Consider the following 24,129-nt stretch of genomic DNA (forward strand, 5'->3'; position numbering starts at 1 on the left):
ATTATTTGTATTTTGTCATTTGATTTTTTAATGGACCACAATGGAAATAAGTGTTTTCACTTTCTTGTCATGCATGTAAATTTAACTTATTTACAATTATATTTGGTGCTTACATTGAACTTATTAATAAACTCACGCACACTTTTAATATGTAGATAATCGTCATGTGAATGAGATGTTCAAACATCTTCAAGCTGTGTAAAAATTAATTTTGTGGTGAACTGCATGGAATAATGAAAGACTTGTCTTTTTGGCACTCTGCTGCTCGGAGGCGCTCTTATTTTTCAGATAAAACAACACAGGGATGCATCAAACACGATACACTTTTCACTTATCGCGACAACATGGTGACAGCTCACTAAACCAATTGAACAACAAAAATACAATAAATCAATAACCCTAACAACACTGTTAAATTAACATGAACCACAATAACATTTAAAATCCCAAAACCCAGAACTCCCATAATGCATTGCAGCACAACAATTTATCGTTTTGGCGACTGGCCAGGCGATCGCTCCAAATTAATTTTGCTGAGTATCATCATCATGACATTAAATTATTTTCATGATTATGCATTTCCTAAAGCAATTATATGATTGGTTGACTTTACTGTTCATTCATATGTAGGAGCGCAGGGTGCATTTATTTTTTATTTCCCCTTCCCTTTCTGTGACAACCAATCACAAATCTTATAGGACTACGTCATACCTAGCCCGACAGCTGGCCCGGCTATGAATTGGGCCAGATACTGGCCTCCATTTTGGAGTGTTTGGAGTGTTTCCCACTCCCAAACGGCCAATAGGAGAGCAGCGCTCGCGCCCCATCAAAGTGAGGCTGACATCAGTGTCTCAGCCGCCAGCCAATCACAGGCTAGGAGATAGAGGCCACTATCTGGCCCAATTCAGGGCCAGTTGTCGGGCTATGTCATACCTAGCAAACGGGGTCAACCCCGCCTCCTCACTAAGTTAGGAGTTTCTGTCAACTCCTTGCCCAGAGTTGCTCTCAGACACCTCTTGGGTGTCTCTTTAAGGCTGGGAGTCCTTGCCACGATATTTTAGGCTAAGCTAGGAGCTCTTTGAGAGCACTTTGAGATGCACCTAGGATACAGGCCCAGGAGTTTAACAGAGGGGTCCCCTGAGGTGCAGTCATTTGTGTACAGGGAGAAGAGCAGTGGTGAGAGCACACACCTCTGAGGGCTGCCAGTGCTGATTACCCGTGTGCTGGATGTGATGTTCCCCAGCTTCACCTGCTGTGTTCTGTCAGTCATTTTTATACAAATTGTTTGTGTTGTTTTATTGCGTTGTAACAGTATAAGCGTTGCTACGCAATCAAAGCTGTATCTGAGTCATTATTGTTGTTCAAAATCTTGGCTCTGATACAATGTTATCAATTTTTTTTTCTTGCAGACTGTTATTACATTGTAATGTACATTCATATATAAGCATTTTTTGCCACGTTATGTGTATCAAGATACTGTATTCCCTCAAAATATTTGATCATGTTTGTTCAGCCCTTAAATCCTTAAACTGGAGTTTATTCAGACTTGTCTTTGTGTAGGTGGGCGCTTCACTGTTTGCCAGTAATATCGGCAGTGGACATTTCATCGGTATGGCAGGTTCAGGAGCTGCAGCAGGAATTGCACCAGCTGCATTTGAATTCAATGTAAGAGATTACATGTCACCACTTCAAATGAATGTCCTCAATGTTAAGGTTTGATTAAAAAAGAGACAGAAAAGAAATCATGGTTGTCTTCTGTCCTTTTCATTTGATGTTATTACAAGCTGTTTATAATTGTACAGCAGTTCTCTTCTGCTTTCTCTTGTCCCACATCTGCGTTGACTTTCTCCAAACAATCTGATTCTGAACTTCCTCCATAATCAGCCCCATTTCCTTCAACTCGCCCTTTACTCCATCCATCCATCCATCCACCTGCACTTCATTCCTTCCCTCCTCCTCTTCCTCTGCACTTCTATTGTCCTCATGCATTTCCCAACATGTTCATAATCTCTTCTCATCATACAGCGGGTAAAGTAAGTATTGAACATCACCATTTTTCTCAGTAACTCTATTTCTAAATGTGCCATTGACATGAAATTTTCACCAGATGTTGGTAACAACCCAAGTATTCCACACATACAAAGAAACCAAAACAAATAAGTACATAAATTAAGTTATGTGTAATAAAATGGAATGACACAGGGAAAATGTATTGAAAACGCTGACTGCAATTTATTTAATACTTTATGCAAAAGCCTTTTGTTAATGACAGTGTCAAGGTGCCTCTTTATGGAGAAATTAGTCATATTCATTGCTCAGGTAAGGCCATTACTGATGGTCATGTGGAACTCAAAGAATTTGAAAGAATCAAAAGGAGATAATGACTTTGTTAACATATGGAGTTGTGTGGAACCGGAGCAGAGCCAGACAGCAGAACAATATTCTACGTAGCTGCTACGTAAAATCAGTGGGATGCAGCTGTCTTTCAGTATATGTTTTTATTACTACTTTGTTTGTGCGTATCCAGTCTTATTTAGATATATTTTACTTTTTGTTTTTTCTGAATACACCACAGGTTACAAAGGATCGCCCAAATACAAGAGTTTGACTTGGGATGTTTACTCAGGCATAGACATGAAGCATTTTCTGTACAAGAATTTGACTTGAAAGCCATTTTACATTTTATACAAATACCAGTCCAGTTGACTGGGCGTACTGGAGTAAATCTGAGCATAAAGCAACCTGCAACTGGCTGCAGGTTGAGCTTCAGGCAGCTAAAAGTCGGGCCCCAAGGTGACATCACAGTTCTGGATCAAAATGGCTGTGGATCAGCCTTGCATTTTCAAAAAGCAGACTAACTTATTTTATTTTTATTGGCTATATCAGGGCCTGCATAAGATAAAAACATGGAAGAAATTATTTGAAATGTAATTCAGAATTTTTGTTGGGATATATTGGACTAAAAAGTGCCTTAATTATTTTCTCACATAACACTCCTGATACCCTCTTCCTGTTGTTCCATCATTTATACAGGTTCTTGATATTTTAAGTTTTTAATTCTAGCTTTTTGCTTACATTGGCAGTAATATTCATCTATGTGTGTTACATAGGGTGACTCAGATGAGGAGTATCACTTGCATTGAGATGGAACATCAGCTATGACATCTTGGCCATGGGGCGCATTACTATGAGCAGCATTGGTGCCCCAGTGCTGAGGACCTCAATGGCTGGATAAAGCCAAGGGAAGGCCCATGATTCACTTAGCAGCAACATGTAGATGGTTACTTTTGCTGCGAGATTGTTCACGCCTGTCTGACCGTGTCCCTCCCGACAGCGGTTGGAATTGTTTGCGGTTCGCCAATTTGGTTTTATTCACCCTTTTTGGCTGGTTTCTGCTTCTTTCACCCAACTTCGTGTTATGTGTGAAGGCGCCATTACACACTCCTTCGGTGCATACATTTTTCCCTTGTACACCTCAGAACCTTTTGATATGACAGTGTACCACCTCACAGCACATCTCTCCTGTGTTCTTCTGAACCCGTTGACCCTTCCACTGGTATTTCATCCAATTCTGTTGTTTTACTTTTTTTAATTGAATGGCAGCTGACATCTAAATATGATTTGTGTTGCTTGATAGGGCATGTTGATGGTATTGATTCTGGGTTGGCTCTTCCTGCCCATCTACATTGCTGCCGGGGTGAGATGACTGTACACAAACACTGTCACACACAAATGCATGTTTATTCCCCCATAATCAACTTTGACCTTTATTTATTTATTTTTATTATTTATTTTTTTTTTTACCAGGTTACAACTATGCCAGAATATCTGCAGAAGCGGTATGGTGGGAGAAGAATGCAGATGTTTCTCACTGTGCTGTACTTATTTATTTACATCTTCACAAAGATATCGGTATGATGCAAAATCAGTCTGAAGCATTTGTGCACTGTGTTCTGAAAGCTTTTGCCTGTCAATTGTTATATTTTTTTATTTGTAGAGTTACCAATAAACATGCAGATCACAAACTGAATTTCCATACCAGATTGGTCAAGGCCTGGGTTAACCACTGTCACCGGTGCCGTTGTCCAACAGGTTGCCTGCGGAAATTAGGCTACTTTTGGGTAAAGAAGAAGGAGACAGAAAATGTGTCCAGAGGCAGCAAGAGAGGAAGTTAGAAGTGTAAAAATGAGTCAGGCCTTTGAATGCAGGAGTTAAAGTTCTCCATCGCTACAAAGTCACTGGGCTGCCAAAAGGACATAGGAGATCAATGCAGATACGATGAGAATTAAAAAAAAGGGAGGGGGTCTTATTAGACCATTGTTTATGAATCTGTTTACTGTGGTTGAGAGTGGTGTTATGTCCTGTGTAGAGGCTAATCTTGGTTTTTGTTTTCTTCATAGTTCTTTCTTTAACCTTTTCTTTGAAATGACAGACATAGACTTGGTTTTACGCATGTGACAACATAGACCGTCGCAGAACAGTAAAAGGACTGTGTTGCTCCGTCCGCCATCATTTATTTTTCTGAACAAGTCAAATTAACAACTTCCTCGTGAGTGGTCACAAAAATACTGCGCCCCCTGGCTGCTTAGCTCAGTACGTTTCAATGTATTTTTTTAAACCAAAATATATTAAATTAAATGTCTTCCTTTTAACTTAAATTATGCAAATATGAAATTACAAATATTAAGATATATACAGTATATAAATCCAAATAAAATATGTAAATAATTATGAATGGACGCTTACATCCTGGGATCGTGAGCTTTTGCCTTCCCGGTATTTATGACATATTAGTGTTTGATGCTGTTCTGTGCAACAGCTCTAAGTAAAAAAAACAAAAAAAAAAACAAAAAAACAGTTCCTGTCGTCTCTCTCTGTCTCACAGTGAGCACAGAGCACCACACATGCGCAAGCTTGCCAAAGACATTTTTATGCTTTTCTGTGCCACTCTGACTGTCCTCGCTGTAGTTAAACTATGTTCCGTTATTTACATTGCAGTGTTATCTGAACTGTCCCCTTAAAATGTATTTATCCTGAAGTATTTAAATAATGTCGCTTAAAGCCTTTCTATAATAAGATGCTGCATTAGAAAAGAGCAGCAATGGTTAGTGAGAGAAATATAATCTTTTTAGCAAGAGAACCATCTGCTGTTTTCTACTATGTCTCCACCTTGTTTTACCTTAAATCCTAGTAAGTAAGTCCCTTCAGCTGCTCCCTTGTTTGCACTCGGGGTCGCCACAGCAAATCCAAGGTGGATCTGCATGTTGAATTGGCACGCCGGATGAAGTTTTACGCCAGATGCCCTTCCTGACGCAACTCCACATTACATGGAGAAATGTGGCAGGGGTGGGATTTGAATCCAGACCCTTCTGAACTGAAACCAAGCGCATTAACCACTTAAATCCTAGGATGTGTAGAAATTGAGTAGGTCAAAATGAAGAGTGAAGATAACATGCAGTGACGTGCAGTGAGGTTGATGGCTGGTGAGGCACTGACTTCATCACAATCAGGTTTACAAATGTATGAACCCCACAGAGCAGCTTATTCACTGTTTGACTGAGCAGTTATGGGTTGTTTAAAATCTCATATCAGCATTCTTTACACATACAAACTGTAGCACACAAAAAGTACATTTAATTAAAAAAAAACATTATGGTCTTACCTTTACTTATAAATGAAGTCCATGTGCCGCTCCTTCTGAACAAAAGGACGATGACTTTCTTGTGGAAGTTATCCTTATCTTTCTTCAGTTTTAAAAGTCTCTCTGTCTCAGTGTAGATCACTGCCAGGCAAGAGACTCGTCCTTCATCAGTCCTGTTCCGACACTATGTTTGGAGTCTTTTCTGGCTTTGAATGTGAGTGGTTGACTGCTCGTCTGTGATGACACTTATTTGTAAATTCCTCAGGTCACAATATCCCATCTGAGTCCAGACATTGTCACAAGTTGAGAAAATAAGGCAGGAAAAGTTGAAAAGGCAGTTTCTTACTGGATGTCCACACAGCCAGATTTTACGTGTCCCACTCAGTTTGAACAGAGCGGCTCTTCTGTTGTCTGAAGCAAACCTTTTAGCTATGGTGTCGGTCTTCCTTTAATTATTATCTCCTGCTTCAATTGAAAGTGCAGTTTAGAAAATTGTTTCAGTTTGGATATGTAATCCTCCATTCTGAAAGTAAAGTCCAGGTGAGAGGAAAAAATAAATGAACAGATGCTCTTGTAGCTTGCTGTCACTTATTCTGCAGCTGAGGAGTTGCTGCAAGAAGAATCCCTGTAAATCCCTGGGATCACTAGTGCCCCCTAACATGAGGCAAGAGAACTGTATGCCTCACCTGGTGCCTTTTTGCAGCGGTTTTATGATCGCTCAGCACACGAAACATTACACTCACATACATCTGTTGACAACCACCCCCACCCCCACCCCAAAAAAAAACACTGTACATTATATACATCAGCTAGAGCCTGGTTCACACAGCAGGATTTTAAAATTATATGTAGGTTTCCAAAACCTGAGAGACCAAACACATGCAGATAAAAAAAAAAAAATCGTAGATCTAACAGGTTTGATCGTACAGTGTGTGGTGTTCATCCACACGGTGAAGTCAACACACCACGCATGAACAGATTTCATACACAAATATTCCCAGGTCAGACAGGAAATCTCGCAAAATCTGTCGAGATTAAACGTGACTTCAGAGTAAATACGAGGTCTGTTAGAAAAGTAACGGACCTTTTTATTTTTTGCAAAAACTATATGGATTTGAATCATGTGTGATTGCATCAGCCAAGTTTGAACCTTTGTGCGCATGCGTGAGTTTTTTCACGCCTGTCGGTTGCGTCATTCACCTGTGAGCACGCCTTGTGGGAGGAGTGGTCCAGCCCCCCCAGTGGATTTTCATTGTCAGGAAATTGGCTAATCAAGTGCCGCTTTGCTTCATAAAAATTTTTTCAGAAAGTGTGAGAGACAGCCAGGTGGAAACCATTTGGAAAATTCAGATGGCTTTCGATGAAGCTCTTATGGGGATCACACAGATTAAGGGCAATTACAACTGGATTAACGACGGCCCACAGCGGCTGAGGGCGCGCTGCGCACCGAGCGGCGATCGACAGACTCAAACGACCAGATCATTTCCAAAGTGAACGCTTTGTTGATCTGGGACGTCGTCTGACTACCAGAGAAATGGCAAGACAGCTGGACATAGCACTTTTTCGGCACATTCCAGTGTTACAGGAGTTTTTGTAATGGAAAGAGGAGCAGAGAAATTCACTGCGGAGCCGCTCATGGCGCGGGACGAAAGCACCTCTGTGTTGGTCTCACAGGACAAGCCCTAACATGCCCAGCTCTTGCACCATTAGGAAGATTCAGACGGCTTTCGGTGGATTTTCAGTCGTGTGACTATCCGAGAAATTGTGGACGAGCTGGACATGCCACAACATGTCCTGTGAGGCTTCATCACGGCGTTGCTTTTTGTTCTGTGCCCTGCGCCTCCGTCCTGATGCGCGAATTCCTCCGCACGTCTTTTCATGACAAAAAACTCCTGTAACAGTGGAATGTGCCGTTCATTTCCAAAGTAAACGCTTTGTTGATCTGGGACATCATCTGACTACCACAGAAATGGCAGAAGAGTTTGACATCAGCACTTTTTCAGCATGAAAAGATATGCGGAGGAATTCGCGCATCGGGACCGAGGCGCAGGGCACAGAACAAAAAGCAACGCCGATACAAGGTACCTAATGACTGTTGTGCTTTATACAAAATGGCAATAGTCTTTGACAATGTCAAAAGAAAACCCCAAGAAATTTATTTTCATTTACAAGTTCCTGGGTTTATTTCCAAATATGATACACTTTGTTTTGCCAAAATGAAGCAAATTTATTTGAATCAAACCATTCTTTGAACTTCTGTAGTTCCCTCGCCATCATGTCCAGTACCTGTCCCAAATGATCCCCACTACAAAACACAGTCGTGTCATCAGCAAATAAAATGCAACTCACAAATTTTTCCCCACATTAGCAAAGTAATCATTAAAATGATCTACTATGGCTTTCTTTTCCTTAACAATTGTTTCAGTATTTGTGTAAAAATATGTTGGATAATCTTTGACAACTTTCTTATTTTTGATGATTTCGTTTAAGAGCTTCCAAGTACCTTTAATTTTTGTTTTATTTTTTTTCCAAAAAAATCACTGTAATGCTGCCTTTTGCAAGATTGCATAATATTGGTTAGCTTGTTTTTATATGTCTTATATTTACTCTCAACTTCAGTTTTTTTTATTTAGTAGAAGCTCTCGATTTACCGATCGATCTACGTTCCGATCCTCACCTATGGTCATGAGATTTGGCTCATGACCAAAAGAACGAGATCGCGAGTACAAGCGGCCGAGATGAGTTTCCTCCCCAGGGTGGCTGGGCGCTCCCTTAGAGATAGGGTGAGGAGGTCGGTCACTCGGGAGGAGCTCGGAGTCGAGCTGCTGCTCCTCCACATCAAAAGGAGTCAGTTGAGGTGGCTCGGGCATCTTATCCGGATGGCCCCTGGACGCCTCGCTGGAGAGATGTTCCGGGCACGTCCCATTGGGAGGAGGCCCTGGGGAAGACCCAGGACACGCTGGAGGGACTACATCTCTCGGCTGGCTTGGGAACGCCTTGGGGTTCCCCTGGAGGAGCTGGGGGAGGTGTGTGTGGATCGGGAGGTCTGTGCGGCTTTACTTGAGCTGCTGCCCCCGCAACCTGACTCCGGATAAAGCGGAAGAAAATGGATGGATGAAGTAGAAGCTAGGCTTAGAAAAAAAGTGACAATCAGTGAGCACAATATGGTTTCATGCTAAAAAAGAGCACCACAGATGCAATGTTTGCTCTGAGTGCTAAAGGAGAAGTATAGAGAAAGTCAGAAGGAGTTGCATTCTGTGTTTGTAGATTTTGAAAACGCTTATGATGGGGTGCTAACTAAGAGAAGTGCTGTGGTATTGTCCAGGGAAGTCTGGAGTGGCAGAGAAGAATGTGAGACTGGAATTAGGACTCATAGTTTCAAGTTATGGTGATGGTGTGCTCTCTTGGTACATGGACTGCATTTCTGTTGTGCTTTTCCATCAGATGGAGATCCTCAAAGAGATTCCATCAGATTCATCCATTCACACACATTCAGACACCATGAGGAATTTGAGGATTAAGGACCTTGCTCAAATCAAATCAAAGAATCTCACCTTTGATCAGAAGTCCACCTACCTAACTGTATATATTTTCAATCTTAACTTGACACCATGTGTCCAGGTGGACATGTATGCTGGTGCCTTGTTCATTCAGATGGCCTTACAGTGGGACATCTACTTTGCTGTGATTCTGCTGCTGGCAATCACCGCTGTCTACACAGTTGCAGGTGATGTTTCTCAATAATATTTATTTATTTTTTTGTTAAACCTGTTTAATTGAACATGTCATCTTTGTGTGTCTGGATATGTGATACGTTGTGTTCCAGGTGGTCTGGCTGCAGTTATCTACACAGATGCTGCTCAGACTGTGATCATGCTGGTGGGAGCGTTCATCCTCATGGGCTTCAGTAAGTCAAATCTGACAAAGTGTTGACTTCGCTCCATTTTTTTTAAAGCCACAATATCTCAAACACCAATAAAGATATAAGGCTGAAAGTTTGTATGGAGTTTACTGGGAAGAATAATATTTTTTGAAAGTGTGGAAAAAAAATCTGAGATGGTCTGCCGGCAACATTTTCTGAAATCTGGTGATTTGAGGTGGCTTTACTCCACTGCGTGTTCCTGTGTATGAGGTTTTTATTGATTTATTTGTTTGTTTCCTGTCCAGGTTTTGCTAAAGTCGGAGGCTGGGACGCTATGATGCAGCTTTACCCTGCTGCCATCCCATCTGTCCGTCCACATAACTCCACTTGTGGTATTCCACGACATGATGCTTTTCGTCTTTTTAGAGACCCCGTAAACTCTGACTTTCCTTGGCCTGGAACCATCTTTGGAATGACCATCCCAAGCATATGGTATTGGTGTTCTGATCAGGTGCTTAAACCTCTTAAACCCTAGAGTCCCCAAATTTGGGGACTTGCCCTGTTTTGGAACATTTGAACACTCATAACTAACCAATGCTGACACCAACATACACCTATTATACCTCAAAATGTCAAGCGAAGTCTCCTCTACAAAAGTATCCACTTCAATCGCATATCAACTAACCACAGCTGAAACTCCAAGCAAATAAAGACATAAATCGGAATTCATTTTTTGGGAAAAAAAAAACTCATTTACCCCTACCAAGTATTATTTACTTTCAATTATTTTGCATCCACAACATCCCCTAGGACCTGTCTTTTAGCTGATCCAAACTTTTGCATTTATGACCTTGTACAAGCTGAGAAATAAATCATAATGTATGGGTATGTGATGTTGGTGAAATAGGCTCTAGGGCTTAAGGGGTTAATGGTTAAAACACTTTTCCTACCAAGTTAGATTAATTAAGATAATATACAGAAGTTGACAGTTACAGTAATCGCCTGGATGAAGGCCAAGCATTTTTTTAACGTCAGTTTTGGATTAAGGGCTTCCTCATCTGTGTGATCTCAGACACTATACATTTATGTTACAACCTGTACAGTTACTTGTGGTATCATGCATCTTTTCAAAGTGGCTCCTAAGGAGGAACCTGAGTTGTGGTGATCCACTATTATGCTCCAGAATCCTTGGCTTAATTCATTTGTTTTTCCTTGCTTTAAAATGCAAGAACACACTCATTCACATGATGTGATCTAAAATAGGGTGGGGCAGAATAGATTCGGTCGCAGCAAAACAAAAACAACTAAAAACCAAAACAAATCAGTCGCAGCAACGTCACTTCCGGTTTACTTCCACATCAGATCAGTATCCAGTCATGCACCATTCGCCCTATTGAGATTTCACAAACCACAAAATCTTGTAAAATCACAGAGAGCTTGCCGCTCTGCGAGATGTCAACAACATTGAGAACTGCACTGAGCCATTCAGATAACATTGCAATTTAACCACTCCACACGGACAACAGCATTAACACTGCAAGATAAAACTCTTTGCATATTGTCCCTAAAACTCTCGTGAATACATTATCTAGGTTTTTAGATGTTATTGTGTTTGTTTTATGCAAACACCTGAGAATCTCAATTATTTACATTGGGAATTGCTGTGAGTCACGATTTCATCCTGTTCATGTCATTCTGGGGTAAAGTGAAGTTTGCTCTCTTAATGCCCTGATTATTGTCCTTTACAACACTGTTTGTGCTGTTTGTTCCTTATGAAGTTCCACACAGGTTGAAGATAGCAGACACTGAATATTTGTAAGATTTGTTTTAGCAAGTTTTCAGACTTCTCATCAGTGTTGTATAAGGTACCGGAAAATCACACTTAAGTAAAAGTACAGATACCCATTAAAAAATGACTTTGGTAGAAGTTCAAGTCACTGATTGAAATGCTACTCAAGTAAAAGTCTTAAAGTATGTAATATTTATTGTACTTAAGTATGACAAGTAATGTACAACTAAATGTACTCAAGTATTGAAAGTAAAAGTACAAGTAAATGTTAATAATCAAAAACAGACTGATTTTTTTATATTAAAGTTTATCTAGGCTTGTAAATGACTGGTAGTATTAGTCAAAGTACTGAAAATTGTGCACATCCCACAAAAACACTTCAGAAACAAGGTTTCAAAACCTAAACAAGAGTAGGCTACTCACTAGGTGTTCACAGGAAACAGTTATTTATTTCTATATCTATTTATTTATTTTCATTGTTACATGGTTTTATCTTTTCTGTTGTGTTTTGTTTCATTAGGTTCTTTTTGTCTCTTTCTCTAAAATTGTATTGTATCATTATTAGTCTATTATTATTGACTATTATTGTCTATTATGTAGACTATTATTGTTGTTGCTATTAATATATGAATAAAAAATTAAAAATTACAATTTTACTCTTTTACGACAACAAACGCTGAGCCATTAATTATACAGAAAACAAATCAACACAAACGTGCTGATGTGAACAGCTTAATGCTAACTTTAACATTGAAAACGCCATAGACATGCTAACGCGTGAGCATCGGTCTTGTTTTTAAGTTATAAAATACATCTATCAACTGTTTCAGAAGACCATAACAGGTCGGTTTAACAAAAAAATATTAAATATTACTCACAGACATATGTTCTTCAGGGTTTTAGCGGGGAAAAATTAGGATAAAGCGAAATAAACAATGAATCCACGAATCGTACGAACCACGAACCCTGCGAATCACTGCTTCGATTGGTTCAAGGTTCAAAGCAAAGCCGCGCTGCAGAAAAGTGGATTATAGACCCGCTGCAGGTCTGTAATCAATGTAGAGAAATTATCATTTTCCTGACAAACACCCCCCAAGTGCACAACTGCAAAAAAGCCTACCGGACATGCCTCATGACAAATCGGCCTGACTTCGTTGCAGTCACTAGTGATCAGTGGTGTCTCTGGGTGGAAACATGACTTTTTTCGTGTATGTTTTTTTTTTGTAACGAGTAACGGCATGGTGCATAGAAAAAGTATCAGAGTAGAAGTATGCAATTAAGGTCGGAAATATAGTGAAGTAAAAGTGAAAGTAAGCTGAATTAAAAACTCAAGTAAAGTACAAAGTCTCCCAAAACATACTTAAATACAATAGTGAAGTATTTTTACTTCACTACTATACAACACTGCTTCTCATGTATGCAGTCTCTTATAAATGAAAGGCATAAAAATTTAAATTTTGGTAGTATAATTGTTGCGGTTGAAAACCCAGAATATGAGAATTAGGACCCAAATGGCAAGGAACAGACTGATAAAAGGAATAATAATTTATTGTAATTAATGAATTGTGCAAACTGGTAGCTGCTGAAGCAGGCACTGGAGAGTGGAGGCACGGCAGGAGCTCAGAGCAGGATTGCAGTCCAGGACATAGAGAGAGCCAGAGAGTTTGTAACGAGGAACCATTAACGGTTGGACAGGTCCAGGCGGCCATGACAGAGCTGACGATCAGCAGGTGATCTGAGGAAAGACAGTAGAACAGTTAATCCAGTCTAGAAGTCAAAGGAACAGAGGAATATGAACGGAGCCAGATACCCTGTAGGTAAACTGAGTTTCTGGCGTTTGATAAGTGGAAAAGCCAGAGTATAAATACAGGTGCTGCTGATGAGGAACAGGTGAGACCAATTAGCTCTGTGACGTGGCACCTGGAAGACACAGGAGGGGAGGAGGGAGAGAGCAGACCAAGACAGCATGACAATAATGTTAATTTGTAATCGTCGTCATATGGTTTCTCCATGTTGTTTTGATTCGGTCGCAGCAACATCACTTCTGGTTTGCTTCCGCGTCAGATCTGCATCCGCCTCATCCACCATGTGGAACCGGTCATGGCAGTGTCCCAGAAGCTGAAGGGTTTTAGCCATGCTAATGCTCCCCAGAACCATTTTAATGAAAAAAGTCTGAAGGACCTAAATGACATGGTGATGAGCTTTGCTCATTATTGTCGGTGACAAACATATTATTTATGGCTGCTGTAAATTACGCTTGTCATTCAATAAATTTATCCATCTTGAGAATACAGAAGTTTCTGTTCTTGATATTCTACTTAGCAATGATATTTTCATGAATACCTTTAATAAACCCATATGTATGTACAATTAAAGCCTACAATAGTTTATCATTAAGAAATCCTGTCAGTGTGTTTAAAATACCTTCATCTCAACACCTTCATACACCCAAGCAATTTTGAACTATGGTGTATCACATACAATCCACATAATATATTTACATCAACCTACGTTGATGTTCGGTTCAAGACTTTGCCTTAAATATATTATGACTGTAAACATGATGATTTGAAGTCAAACCCCTTGAATTCAAGATGAAAGTCAACACTACAAACACATCTCCATTGTTTCATTTCAACTCCATTATGGTGGTGTGCAAAGGAAATTTATGAAATTGTCTCACTGTGCAAGTACTTATGGACCTGACTGTATTTAGCAGTAATGGTCATTACATCAATTGTAGTTGCATAATGTAATTTTTCTTCAATAAGCTTTTAGGGCCCTGTCCCACTGGCGTGTAGGAGGATTTACGTATCGATTGCGCACAAAATTGGCCCATATTTACCAAACATCCGCAATATCCGTGTAACATGCCTATATGAGTCGGCCGTCATCCGAATACGCCCGTGATCATCCGCAGAGGCACGCATATCCGCAGCCAGGATTTTTGAGCTGTTCAAAAATCTGAATGCGGATAACATCCGCCTTACATACCCCATATATACTCAATTCATACACAATACATACTCACTCTATGCACTGTATATCTGCCGTTAAGCGCTGATATCCGCAACTGACGGGGATTTGCGGCTTGTCAGCGGACTGGGACAGTGTGTAAAACAGATATATATATATATCATGTCCACATCACAAACTAAAATATGTTGTAGTGAATGCACACAAATTGGCCACAAATAAAGCGTATTCATTACATCTGCTTTGCAGCTGATTTGCGGACAATCTGTGAATGCAAACACGTCACGTAAACCCAAAGTATTATATGTACCTGCCAGTCAGTGCCAGTCCAGCTGTGTAAATCCACAAAGACTCAATAGCTGCTGCAATCCAGGACTTTTATGTAACACCAACAACAGGAAGAGTTGCTGTTTACACACAACTCACGCTGACGTCTTTTTTCTGTGATACTCTCAAAAAAAAAATAAATAAATAAATAAATAAATAAAACACTGTCTCACACCCGGAGCAGCTTCCCCCCTCCCGCTCCCCAAACTCATGAACAGTTAACCCTCGCATGACAACACTCTGCGATCAACTTGTCCAAGTCCAGCAAATGCTCCAGAGGCTGTATTGTTGGTGTGAATAGTGATGCCGACGGCCCGAGTGAGCTTATTTTATGACCGCAATGCAGATGCCGTGCACGCGCAACACGTGCATGATGCATTCATAATACACCCGTAATACTGCCGTGATAATCTCAATGTGTCGGATCAGTTTCCTCACTACATACGTTATATAACCGTGATTGTTCATCAAATATTCGCTATATATTATTAATATATCCGTAATTCATACTGGGACATTTGTCATTTTTGGCCATTTTTGTTGCAGATGACAACGAACGCCCGCAATTTGTATACTCAATTCATGCGCAATTAATCCTCTCCCCAGTGGGACAGGGCCCTTAAATACCACCTATAGTATAATAGCCAAATGGCCTCTGTGTGCATGTATGCATGTGTGTGTGTATGTGTGTGTGTGTGTGTGTGTGTGTGTGTATGGCTTTGATCACACGCAAACTGGGGAGAGCTGATATTTGCTGTTTGGTATGCTTATGTACTGTTGGGCAAGGATGAACGCTCTCGAAAATGGAAAGTTAATAGCACTAAACTTTTTGGAGAAATGAATGATAATATCTAACAACAGTGATCAATGGCCATTGTGCTGCAATGCACCATGGGAGTTTGGGGTTTGGGGATGTTAGATGTTGCTATTGTTGTTTATGTTAGGTTGTTGTTAGTGTTTTTGATTTATTGTGTTTTTGTGGTTCAATTTGTTTAGTCAGTTTAGTTAAGTGTCTTGTTGCCATTACCATGACTGAGTTGTGTCATGTTGCTATTACCATGAGTGAAAATTGTACTGCGTTTGATGCCTTCTACCACCGTCTCTGTTTGTGCAAAAATAGAAGCACCAGCTTGCGGCAGAATGCAGAAAAGACTAAAAGCTCTGCGTTTATGTGCATGTGTATAAATTCACTCACAGACAAACTGGGGAGAGGTGACATTTGCCATTTGATATGCTTATGTACTTTGGGTCAAGGATGAACGCTGCCAAAATGGACCATTGATAGGACTAAAATGTTTGGAGAAACTACAGATATTAGCTAACAACACTGAACAATGGACATTGCAAATTACATTCTGGACTCACACGCCATTCCAGCAGGGGGTGGTAAATCCTCTTTATATTAAAAGCATGAGTGCTTGAGTGTATGCGTGACTTTATTTAGTAAGTTCAATGTAAGTATTGTACATAATATAATTGGAAATACGTTAAAAATACATGGATAACACAAGAAAGTGAAAACACATTTCCATTGTGTTCCATTTAAAAATCAAATGACAAAGAAGTAATCTTTGTCATTTGATTGTCTCACACACACACACACACACACACACATACACACACACAGTCAACCTTAAATCTTAGATCACGACCCAGGTAGCAAGCATTACACTTTACTTAGTACATACGTAGTAGCGGCTGGCTAGGGTGCACTGTAATCACAATCCGAACGGGCCAACGCTCACCACATGGGAGTTAAAGCGCGCATGCGTATGTGTGCTTTAATCACAATCACGGCCCGCTCACTGGGGACCTTATTTTCGCAGTTCACGTAGTAGTCAGGTCAGGTAGCAAGCATCACACTTTACTTATGACATAGTAGTGGCTGCCTAGGGCAGTGATTTTCAACCTTTTTTGAGCCGCGGCACCCTTTTTATATTTACAAAATCCTGCGGCACACCACCAACCAAAATAATATTATAATGCTATTACCTCTGGTTTTGCGCAAAACCAATTATCGCAATAGAAAATCGATACAGAAAACACCGCATTTCGAAATCCCCAAGCATTTTGCGCTCTGATCTCAAGTAGGGCTGTCACGATTAGGAATTTCTGGAGACGATTAATTGTCAGACAAATAATTGCGATTGACGAATATATTGTCTTTTTTTTTTTCTTTTTCCCCTTCTTTATATTCTACTATTGTAGTATAATTACACAACTCTGGAAGAATGTTTGGCTTCTGTGAGTGGAGAAACTGGGAATAGTGCAACATTTTTATTTTTATCTTCATTTTACATACAGTCCCAACTTTTTCTGAATTGTGGTTGTTTCTGTTGCATTTCTGAAATTGTTTCTCCTCATCAGTCACGTTTTGTGCTTAAACACTGCATTAAGCTCAAGATTGAACAAATAAATACTCGTACCTTTGGAAAATAACAGCTGTTAAAGTTCAGAGTTCTCACCTGCTTTTTGTGATCTCTGCGTCTGAACATTGTTTTTTTTTTGTGGCTCAGTTTATTCATATATTCTCATTTTTTAAATATGTTTTTAAAGATATTTGACCGTTTATTTCATCTCATGATCTCATAAATTCAGCATACGATGCGCACATGGTGTGAACAGGACGGTAACGGCAGAATCACACCTTTAGAGAAAGTTCAGAGAGAAGTAAAGGCAGCTTCACGTTTCCGTTTTGTTAACGTTCACTCGGGTTAAAATCCTCTCTCTGCTCCGCGCTCGCTGCACATTGAATGTGTCCCGCCTGCATTCAGGAATCTGCCTCACCCACCCCCTCCCTCGCAGTCTGCAGCCTGTTAACTCCGTGCGCGCGCACACACAGGTACAGACACACACACCGACAGCTCCGCATTTTAGACGGCTTTTGAAGGAGACGGCACTGTTTTAATCGGCCGTCAGCCTCCTTGTTATTGTCCCGCCTTAAGACGAGAGCGAGGCTACAGCACGTTTGACATCAGATTCTGAGTCGTTTTATGCTTTATGGATAAAATAAATAATTCATGGTAATCGCGAATATGAAAAGTAATCGCGAATATGAAAAATACCCACGGCACCCCCGACGATCGATCACGGCACCCTAGGGTGCCGCGGCACCCCGGTTGAGAATCACTGGCCTAGGGTGCACATTAATTACAATTTGAATGGGCCAGCATGCACCCGTTTTTTTCAATTAAAATGTACCTGCTGTGTATACAGCATACCAGAGCATTACCGTGATATGACATATCTAACCTTTTATCATCATTCAATTGAGTCTCATGAATGTCACACATTGTTGTATGAAAATTGATGACAACATACACACAATGCAATGCAACTTACTACACCTTAAATAAAGTGACATAAAGTATACAATGACATGGCTAAAATTAATCTCTATTACCCATGCGTAGAACGGGTAATTCAGCTAGTAATAAAATAAAAACAATAATACCGATAATAATAATGATAATCATAATAGTGTGTATATGATAACAAGAACCTAAACAATTTATAAATACATTAAGACAGCAAATGAACAAATTAGATTAGATTTATTGGTCCCCGTAAGGAAATTTGTCTTCACTGACTGTACAATACATTGTGCAATGCAGTAAACACAATAGCACATCACATGACAGACAGCAACAATAGTTCTGTCGCGGCTCGTCTTTAGTCTTCTCGGGATGTCTTCTTTTAGATAACACAAACTAATTGCAAGTGATATGCTAGAAAAAGGACACAACACTTTAGAATAATTCAGCCTTAAGCAAGATAAAATGCACAGAGTTTTTAAGTTTATTTAAGCCTTCGACACAAAGCTTAGACAAACTGAGTCCTCTAGAGAGACTGAATATGACAACCGCGCTCATCTATTTATTGGAGACCCGCGGGCATCGCTCCTCCTTCGACTTTTTTATTTATTTAATTCCCAAGACATGGTTTTCTATTGGAAGCGTCCTCTAGTGAACCCTAAGCAGGTGTTAGGCCATTATTTCAATGTGACAAACGCTCCCATTAAAACATGAAGGATTTACAACTGATTTTTTTAAAAGACCTTCAGCCACAGGTGCAGCTGGCCTGAGGCCCCCTCCGCACGTGGCCTCAGCCACACGTGCAGCTGGCCTGAGGCCCCTGCACGTGGCCTGCGGGAAAGCACCTAAAAGGCCTTGGAAAGCCCCTGACAGACTGAATGACTAATAGAGCCCTTTTTTTGGGTTGAACACCTGCTAGTTCAACCAGAGGACATACAGTTCGGATCAGGACACTTGATAGTTCATCACAGTTCAAATATGGACCTAAAAATTCTTCTACAGTCCCTCCTCTGGGACTCGAAAGAGTCCCATTACATCAACTATACTCTTGGGTTGTTTACTGACAAGACATCCTCATTTGTGCATTGCAATAAAAAAGAAAAACACATCACTCGACTTACTGATAACTCTGGTGCGGATATGACTATAAGTGATTCTTCACACAGTAAATATATTTAAGTGTAAGTGCAGGTGAACTTACATACTAAGGCACAAGGTGATCAATTAGCTGGATTATATCAACGCAAGGTGACATTCAAACATTGAGTTTTGGTGTAATTCAAGGCACTTAAAATGGCCACATAAAACAAGTTACAGCAACCTCTTAATCATGGCAAAGTAAAGGCTTTACATTGACATCAGTGCAACCAATCATCTTCTGGCATCTATTGTCTCACTCGACCAGAGGCTCCAACCCATTATACTTGGTTCTACATATTATTTTGTTAAAGCGTCACACATTTATTATTTAAATGCATCAAATAACCCCTATGTTACCACTATTTAGTCAACCAATCAAGAAACTATTCTAAGGTTAGCGCAGCTATGTCTAGTTAAATGATAAACACAATAAATGGTTTCCCTTCATGTCCGTCCTTAAGTCATTTGCCTTAGTCAATCATATAATGGTTTTCATTATAGGCCATTTCTCAACATTTTCCACTTTGTTTTTCCTCTTTTTCAGCTTGTTTTCTAATGCCCTTTTTGGCCAGACGCCAAATTTAGGCGATGCATGTCTCTTGAGGCATGCTATAATTTAAGAAAAAAGGGGTCCCTATGGTGCATCTTTACTACTAAATCTACAAACACGCCGTGTAAGGGTCCCCTTTTTATAACTTTGCAATGTGATATCTATGTGTATGCATTTAGCTTTATCTGTGTTACGCAGATGATGGTAAGGACAGACATTTACCCAACTTTCGTTACTAACATGTTTCCTTCTTTGTTTTTATTTACACTCAGATTTCTGAAACCAGTCCGCAATTCAAACTCAAGAACCAAGATCATAGTCCGTGTTCAGTGCCATTACGTCAGTCCGCGCTCCTCAGCATTTACTCAGCATCTGAAGTTTTGGGAGAAGTTGGGGAACATGGGGAGGTTGGCCTTTCAGGGGTAGTGGGGGGAGGATCAGGAATTCTGGCTTTCAGACAGTCGTGCAGTTCTCTGATGGATCTTTCCAGCTCCTTGTGCTGCTTGGCCAGGTTGTACAGGGCCCCCAGAGAATTCTTGCCCACATTCAGGCTGGTGGTGGCCAGCCCTAGCTGTTCCCTTTCCATATGCTCCATCATGCAGGCTAGCATGTCCATACTAGACTGAAGACCACACAGTTGAGTATGGAGGCCCTCCTGAGCACAAGAGATGTTGGCATTGTCACGGTGTATCCTGAACAGGTATGCAGATGTCTGACTTAGTTGTGGCATGATTTCCTCAAATAGCTCATGGGGAATGTGATTTGTGAGGGGCAGGAGCTGCTCCAAGGTTTTTGGAACAGACTCTTGTGGAAGACGAAGCTCTCGAACCAAGATTGCCATGTCCTGTGGGGTGACCATGACCAGATTAAGATTGTGCAGTCCAGGGGACAGGAAGTACAAGGGGGAAGGCATTTCGTGTGTGGGGGGAGTATTGTTGATGTCGCACAGGCAAGTGGGTGGGACACTCTGGGCATTTAGCAGCCTGTACAAAGCTCCCCTCTGTCCTGGTGGGTGAGTTCGGCTAAGGTCTACCCCTGCTGATCCTCCTCCAGAGGCACTGGGCTGATCAGAATATCTCTCCTGCCTTGGGGGTGGAAAGCTGGGGACAGGTCCTAGCAGTGAATTGGGTCTAGGATGCACTCGGGCGGTTGCTGCATATGGCCGACCTTGGCTGCCTCCCCTGGAGGGTATCGTTGCCACTGGCACATGTGACTGTCTCCATGGCATCTGCGGAAGGGGTGTGTTCCTGAGTCCAAAGGGTCCTTCAGGTGATGGTGGAGTCCTCGGGCCGACTCTTGCTGCAGGCAGATTCTGTGAAGCCGTCATCGCCAGGTGCTGGAACGATGAAGATCCTTCTGTTGCCAACTGGTTTAGCTGCTGGATGGATGGCGGCTGTGGCGATCAATCATGTCTCGACCATCCCTCCTGTATATCCTCTTCTCCAAACAGTTCTGAGAGTCCAATCAGACTTGATAGAGGCAGATCAGGCATAGGTCCCTGATCAGGGGAGTCTGGTCTCTCAGCCATACTCCTGTGTCCTAGTAATATACATATACGTTCATTATTACAGCTCCATATCGTTCTTTCAGATATTGTCTATCCTATCCCTCATTTTTGTGGGTGCATGTGTGTGAATGTAAATGTGCGTGCATGTCTTCTTCCTCGTCTACAATATCACCAAGCACGGTCCATCCCAGTCCTCCCTATCTGGGGTATACGCCACAATATTAGGGAGCTGGGGGCTGTCGGGGAGGATAATTGGTATTTCATCCATTTCCATATATTCTGGTTCTCTGTCTGTTTCGTTTGTGCTTTCTTCTAGGGCTCGGATGGCTAGCAGTGGGAGCTGTCCTACTGTGGATGAAATCAATTTATTGACCAGAAATTTTATCAAGGGAATACCACAACATATTACCAGCAAGACCGCCACCCCTGTTAGTGCCAAGATTACACCTATCTGGTATAACCAGTCTTTCCATGATATCCACCCTCTCCTTAGAGTCCCAAACAGTGAAAATAGTGGGCCAATATTCATTCCATTCCCTACAATGTATCCAGAATCGTCAGTTTCATTTCTCCCTCCTATGGAGTTACTTAACAGTTCCTGTTGCATCTCCTCAAGTGTGATTAAGAGCTCTGTCAAATTTCCGTCTTCCCCTGTACGCATGGGAATAGCTGTGCAACATTCGGTGGCTTTGATCATAATACAAACTCCTTGTTCATCAGCCATCATCATCTCGATAGCTAATCGATTTTGCATTGTCATTAGCGAGGTGGCGTGCAGTTGTTCGGTTAAGGCTCCTACTGCTGCCAATGTCCAGTTCAGGTATCTTTGCTGATTATACCACAAGTAATTAATCCACTGCACCTCCTGGAACCTAGAACGGATTTTTGGAGTAACCCCGAACAGAGCCAATGCCCATCCCCATTTATCCGCATCTTCATCTGCTTTAACTCTGCTACTGTCTATGGCTTCTAACTGTCGGGGTATCCCTTCTGGTATCCCGTTTCTTACTGTGATGTTGTAGTCTGTTTTAAACGTCATTATTCCTCTTTTCTTATGAAGTTTCTGTGGCATGGGTTGTATTGAATTTGGCATTTCAATTACTGTTATTGCTCCTGTGAGCATCACAGGAGCACAAAGGCCTTTCCAATTCGGGGACAGCGATGACAGGAGTTTCCTTTTTTTTTTTTTTTTGTCCGCATATCCAAAAGATGTCAGCTAAGGGTACCGTTCCCTTAGCTAAATTTGGAGTAGATACCCATGAAGCATGGGTGAGATTCAGTCCAATTACAGACCCCCCTGTGGCCGGTACTATTTGTTCACACTGTATGCCTGCTGCTGGCAGGGTGTGACAGACGGTAATGTTCCATGCTGTTTTGGCCGGTTTGTATTCTTGCTGCTTTTGCATACACTGTATGTGGTGTTTTGGCTGGGTCGTCCCTACCTGCCAATCGCTTATGTATTGTGCTACTAAGCCTTTAGCTATACAGAATGGGTGTATCATCCCTTTCTCTATTTTAATCATAGGTGGAACGGTTCCTTCTGTACTTAGGGGTACCGGACAAAGTTTACTGTCGGCAGCATATTTTTCATCACCTACTGCCATTTTCATAACACATTGTGTATAGCATTCTGCTTGGTCTGAGTTATGTTGGGGACTCTATAACAGTTGTTGATATCAGGTAGGGGTTTAGCCTGAGGTATCACACCTTTCCGGTGACAGGCTATGCAAGGCTTTTCACTGATCTGCCTAGCCGAAAATTTCAACCATTGGTAAAATAAATTGGTCTTCAACCCTTGTGTGCGGGCTAGGTCTGTACTGGGATCCCATCTCCCTAAGTGACTGCTTGTTTCTAGGCTTCTAATTGTCCTCTTTTTCCTTGGTTTGATTTTTACCCATTTTGTGGCTTCATGTACTGTAACAGTTACGTCTTGCTTGGTTTCCCTGCATCCTCTTTTATCACAAATTACCTCTATGTTGAGTGTTCCCTCCTCTTCACATTTGATGCTAATGGCTTCGCCTAATATGTAATCCCCCAGCTTTCCCTGTATTCCTATGTTCTTGTAGGCTTTTGATTTAATGTATACCAAATTATATGTTTTTCCTGTGTTTAGAATGCCTTGTTTAGCTGCTATTGCGGCCATGGCCACGGCACAGTCCGTTGTATGTTTTGGATGTCTATTTTCTCCCATACTGACCACCAGTAGTATTGTCAATCCCTTGAATAATTCCTTAATCATTGCTCTGATGACTGTTGAGATGTGCTACTAGATGTGCTACTAAGTGAGCCGTCACTAGATGAGCTGTCACTAGGGATGTGTGGTGTATCTGTGCTTTGTCTGGGTTGTACTTCCTGCGGTTCTTCTGTCGGTAAATCTACTGAGTTGCTGTCCGAGTCTGATGTCTCCTGTGGCCTGTCTATCTGTTGGTCTGTATTTCTGTCTGTCTGTTGGCCTGCGTCTCCAGTTGTCTCTGAGTCTGCATCTGAGTCTGTCGCTGCTCTATCTGGCAGGGATCCACTACTCTCTGAAGCTGTGCGTCGTCTTTGTTCAATCAGTCTCTGTGAGCGCCTTGGTCAGTGTTCGCCTGGCTGCAGGGAGGCGTGGCCTTCCCTCTGTGCTTCTTCTGGCTGCAGGGAGGCGTGGCCGTCCCTCGGTGCTGCTGTAGGGTCTCTGGCTTCTCCTGCTTCCCCCCTTGGCCCGGCGGCTCTGCCAAGACGAGCTTGCCGAGGCCGCAGGGGCGCTGGGCCACCAACCCTACAGCAGTGGTTTAAATGAAACCAAGTGTCCTTACCGTCTACTTTGACTGCTGTACGTGAGGCAAGAATAACTTTAAAAGGACCTTCTCGGCGGGGCCTGTCCCACTTCTTTTTGAACACCTTGACGTAAACCAGATCACCAGGCTGGATGCTTTGATTTTCAAGTGGAATCTCTGCTTCTCTGTCTTCTGTAGCACCTTTGACCTGCAAAAAGATAGTTTTGTGTATTTGGGTTAACTGTCTCAGATAATTATGCCATTCGTCTT

At 41.5% G+C, this 24,129-nt stretch overlaps 1 protein-coding gene and 1 long non-coding RNA gene across 2 annotated transcripts in view; one reads left to right on the top strand and one right to left on the bottom strand.

Moving 5' to 3' along the window:
• slc5a11 (solute carrier family 5 member 11) overlaps positions 1-24,129 on the top strand; it is a 71,416-nt gene that overhangs the window by 12,199 nt on the left and 35,088 nt on the right. The window contains exons 3-8 of the mRNA XM_034191058.1: positions 1,561-1,665; positions 3,638-3,697; positions 3,808-3,912; positions 9,263-9,368; positions 9,468-9,548; positions 9,809-10,014. Coding sequence (XP_034046949.1) covers positions 1,561-1,665; positions 3,638-3,697; positions 3,808-3,912; positions 9,263-9,368; positions 9,468-9,548; positions 9,809-10,014 — 663 coding nt within the window. The remainder of the gene's footprint in view (positions 1-1,560; positions 1,666-3,637; positions 3,698-3,807; positions 3,913-9,262; positions 9,369-9,467; positions 9,549-9,808; positions 10,015-24,129) is intronic.
• LOC117528436 lies at positions 786-9,420 on the bottom strand. Its single transcript, XR_004565771.1, has 3 exons — positions 9,410-9,420; positions 3,004-3,006; positions 786-922 (listed from the first exon to the last, which is right to left on the bottom strand). It is a non-coding gene; the product is annotated as an uncharacterized LOC117528436 (long non-coding RNA).

The sequence above is a fragment of the Thalassophryne amazonica genome, chromosome 16 (genome assembly GCF_902500255.1).
Source record: "Thalassophryne amazonica chromosome 16, fThaAma1.1, whole genome shotgun sequence".
Lineage (NCBI taxonomy): Eukaryota > Metazoa > Chordata > Actinopteri > Batrachoidiformes > Batrachoididae > Thalassophryne > Thalassophryne amazonica.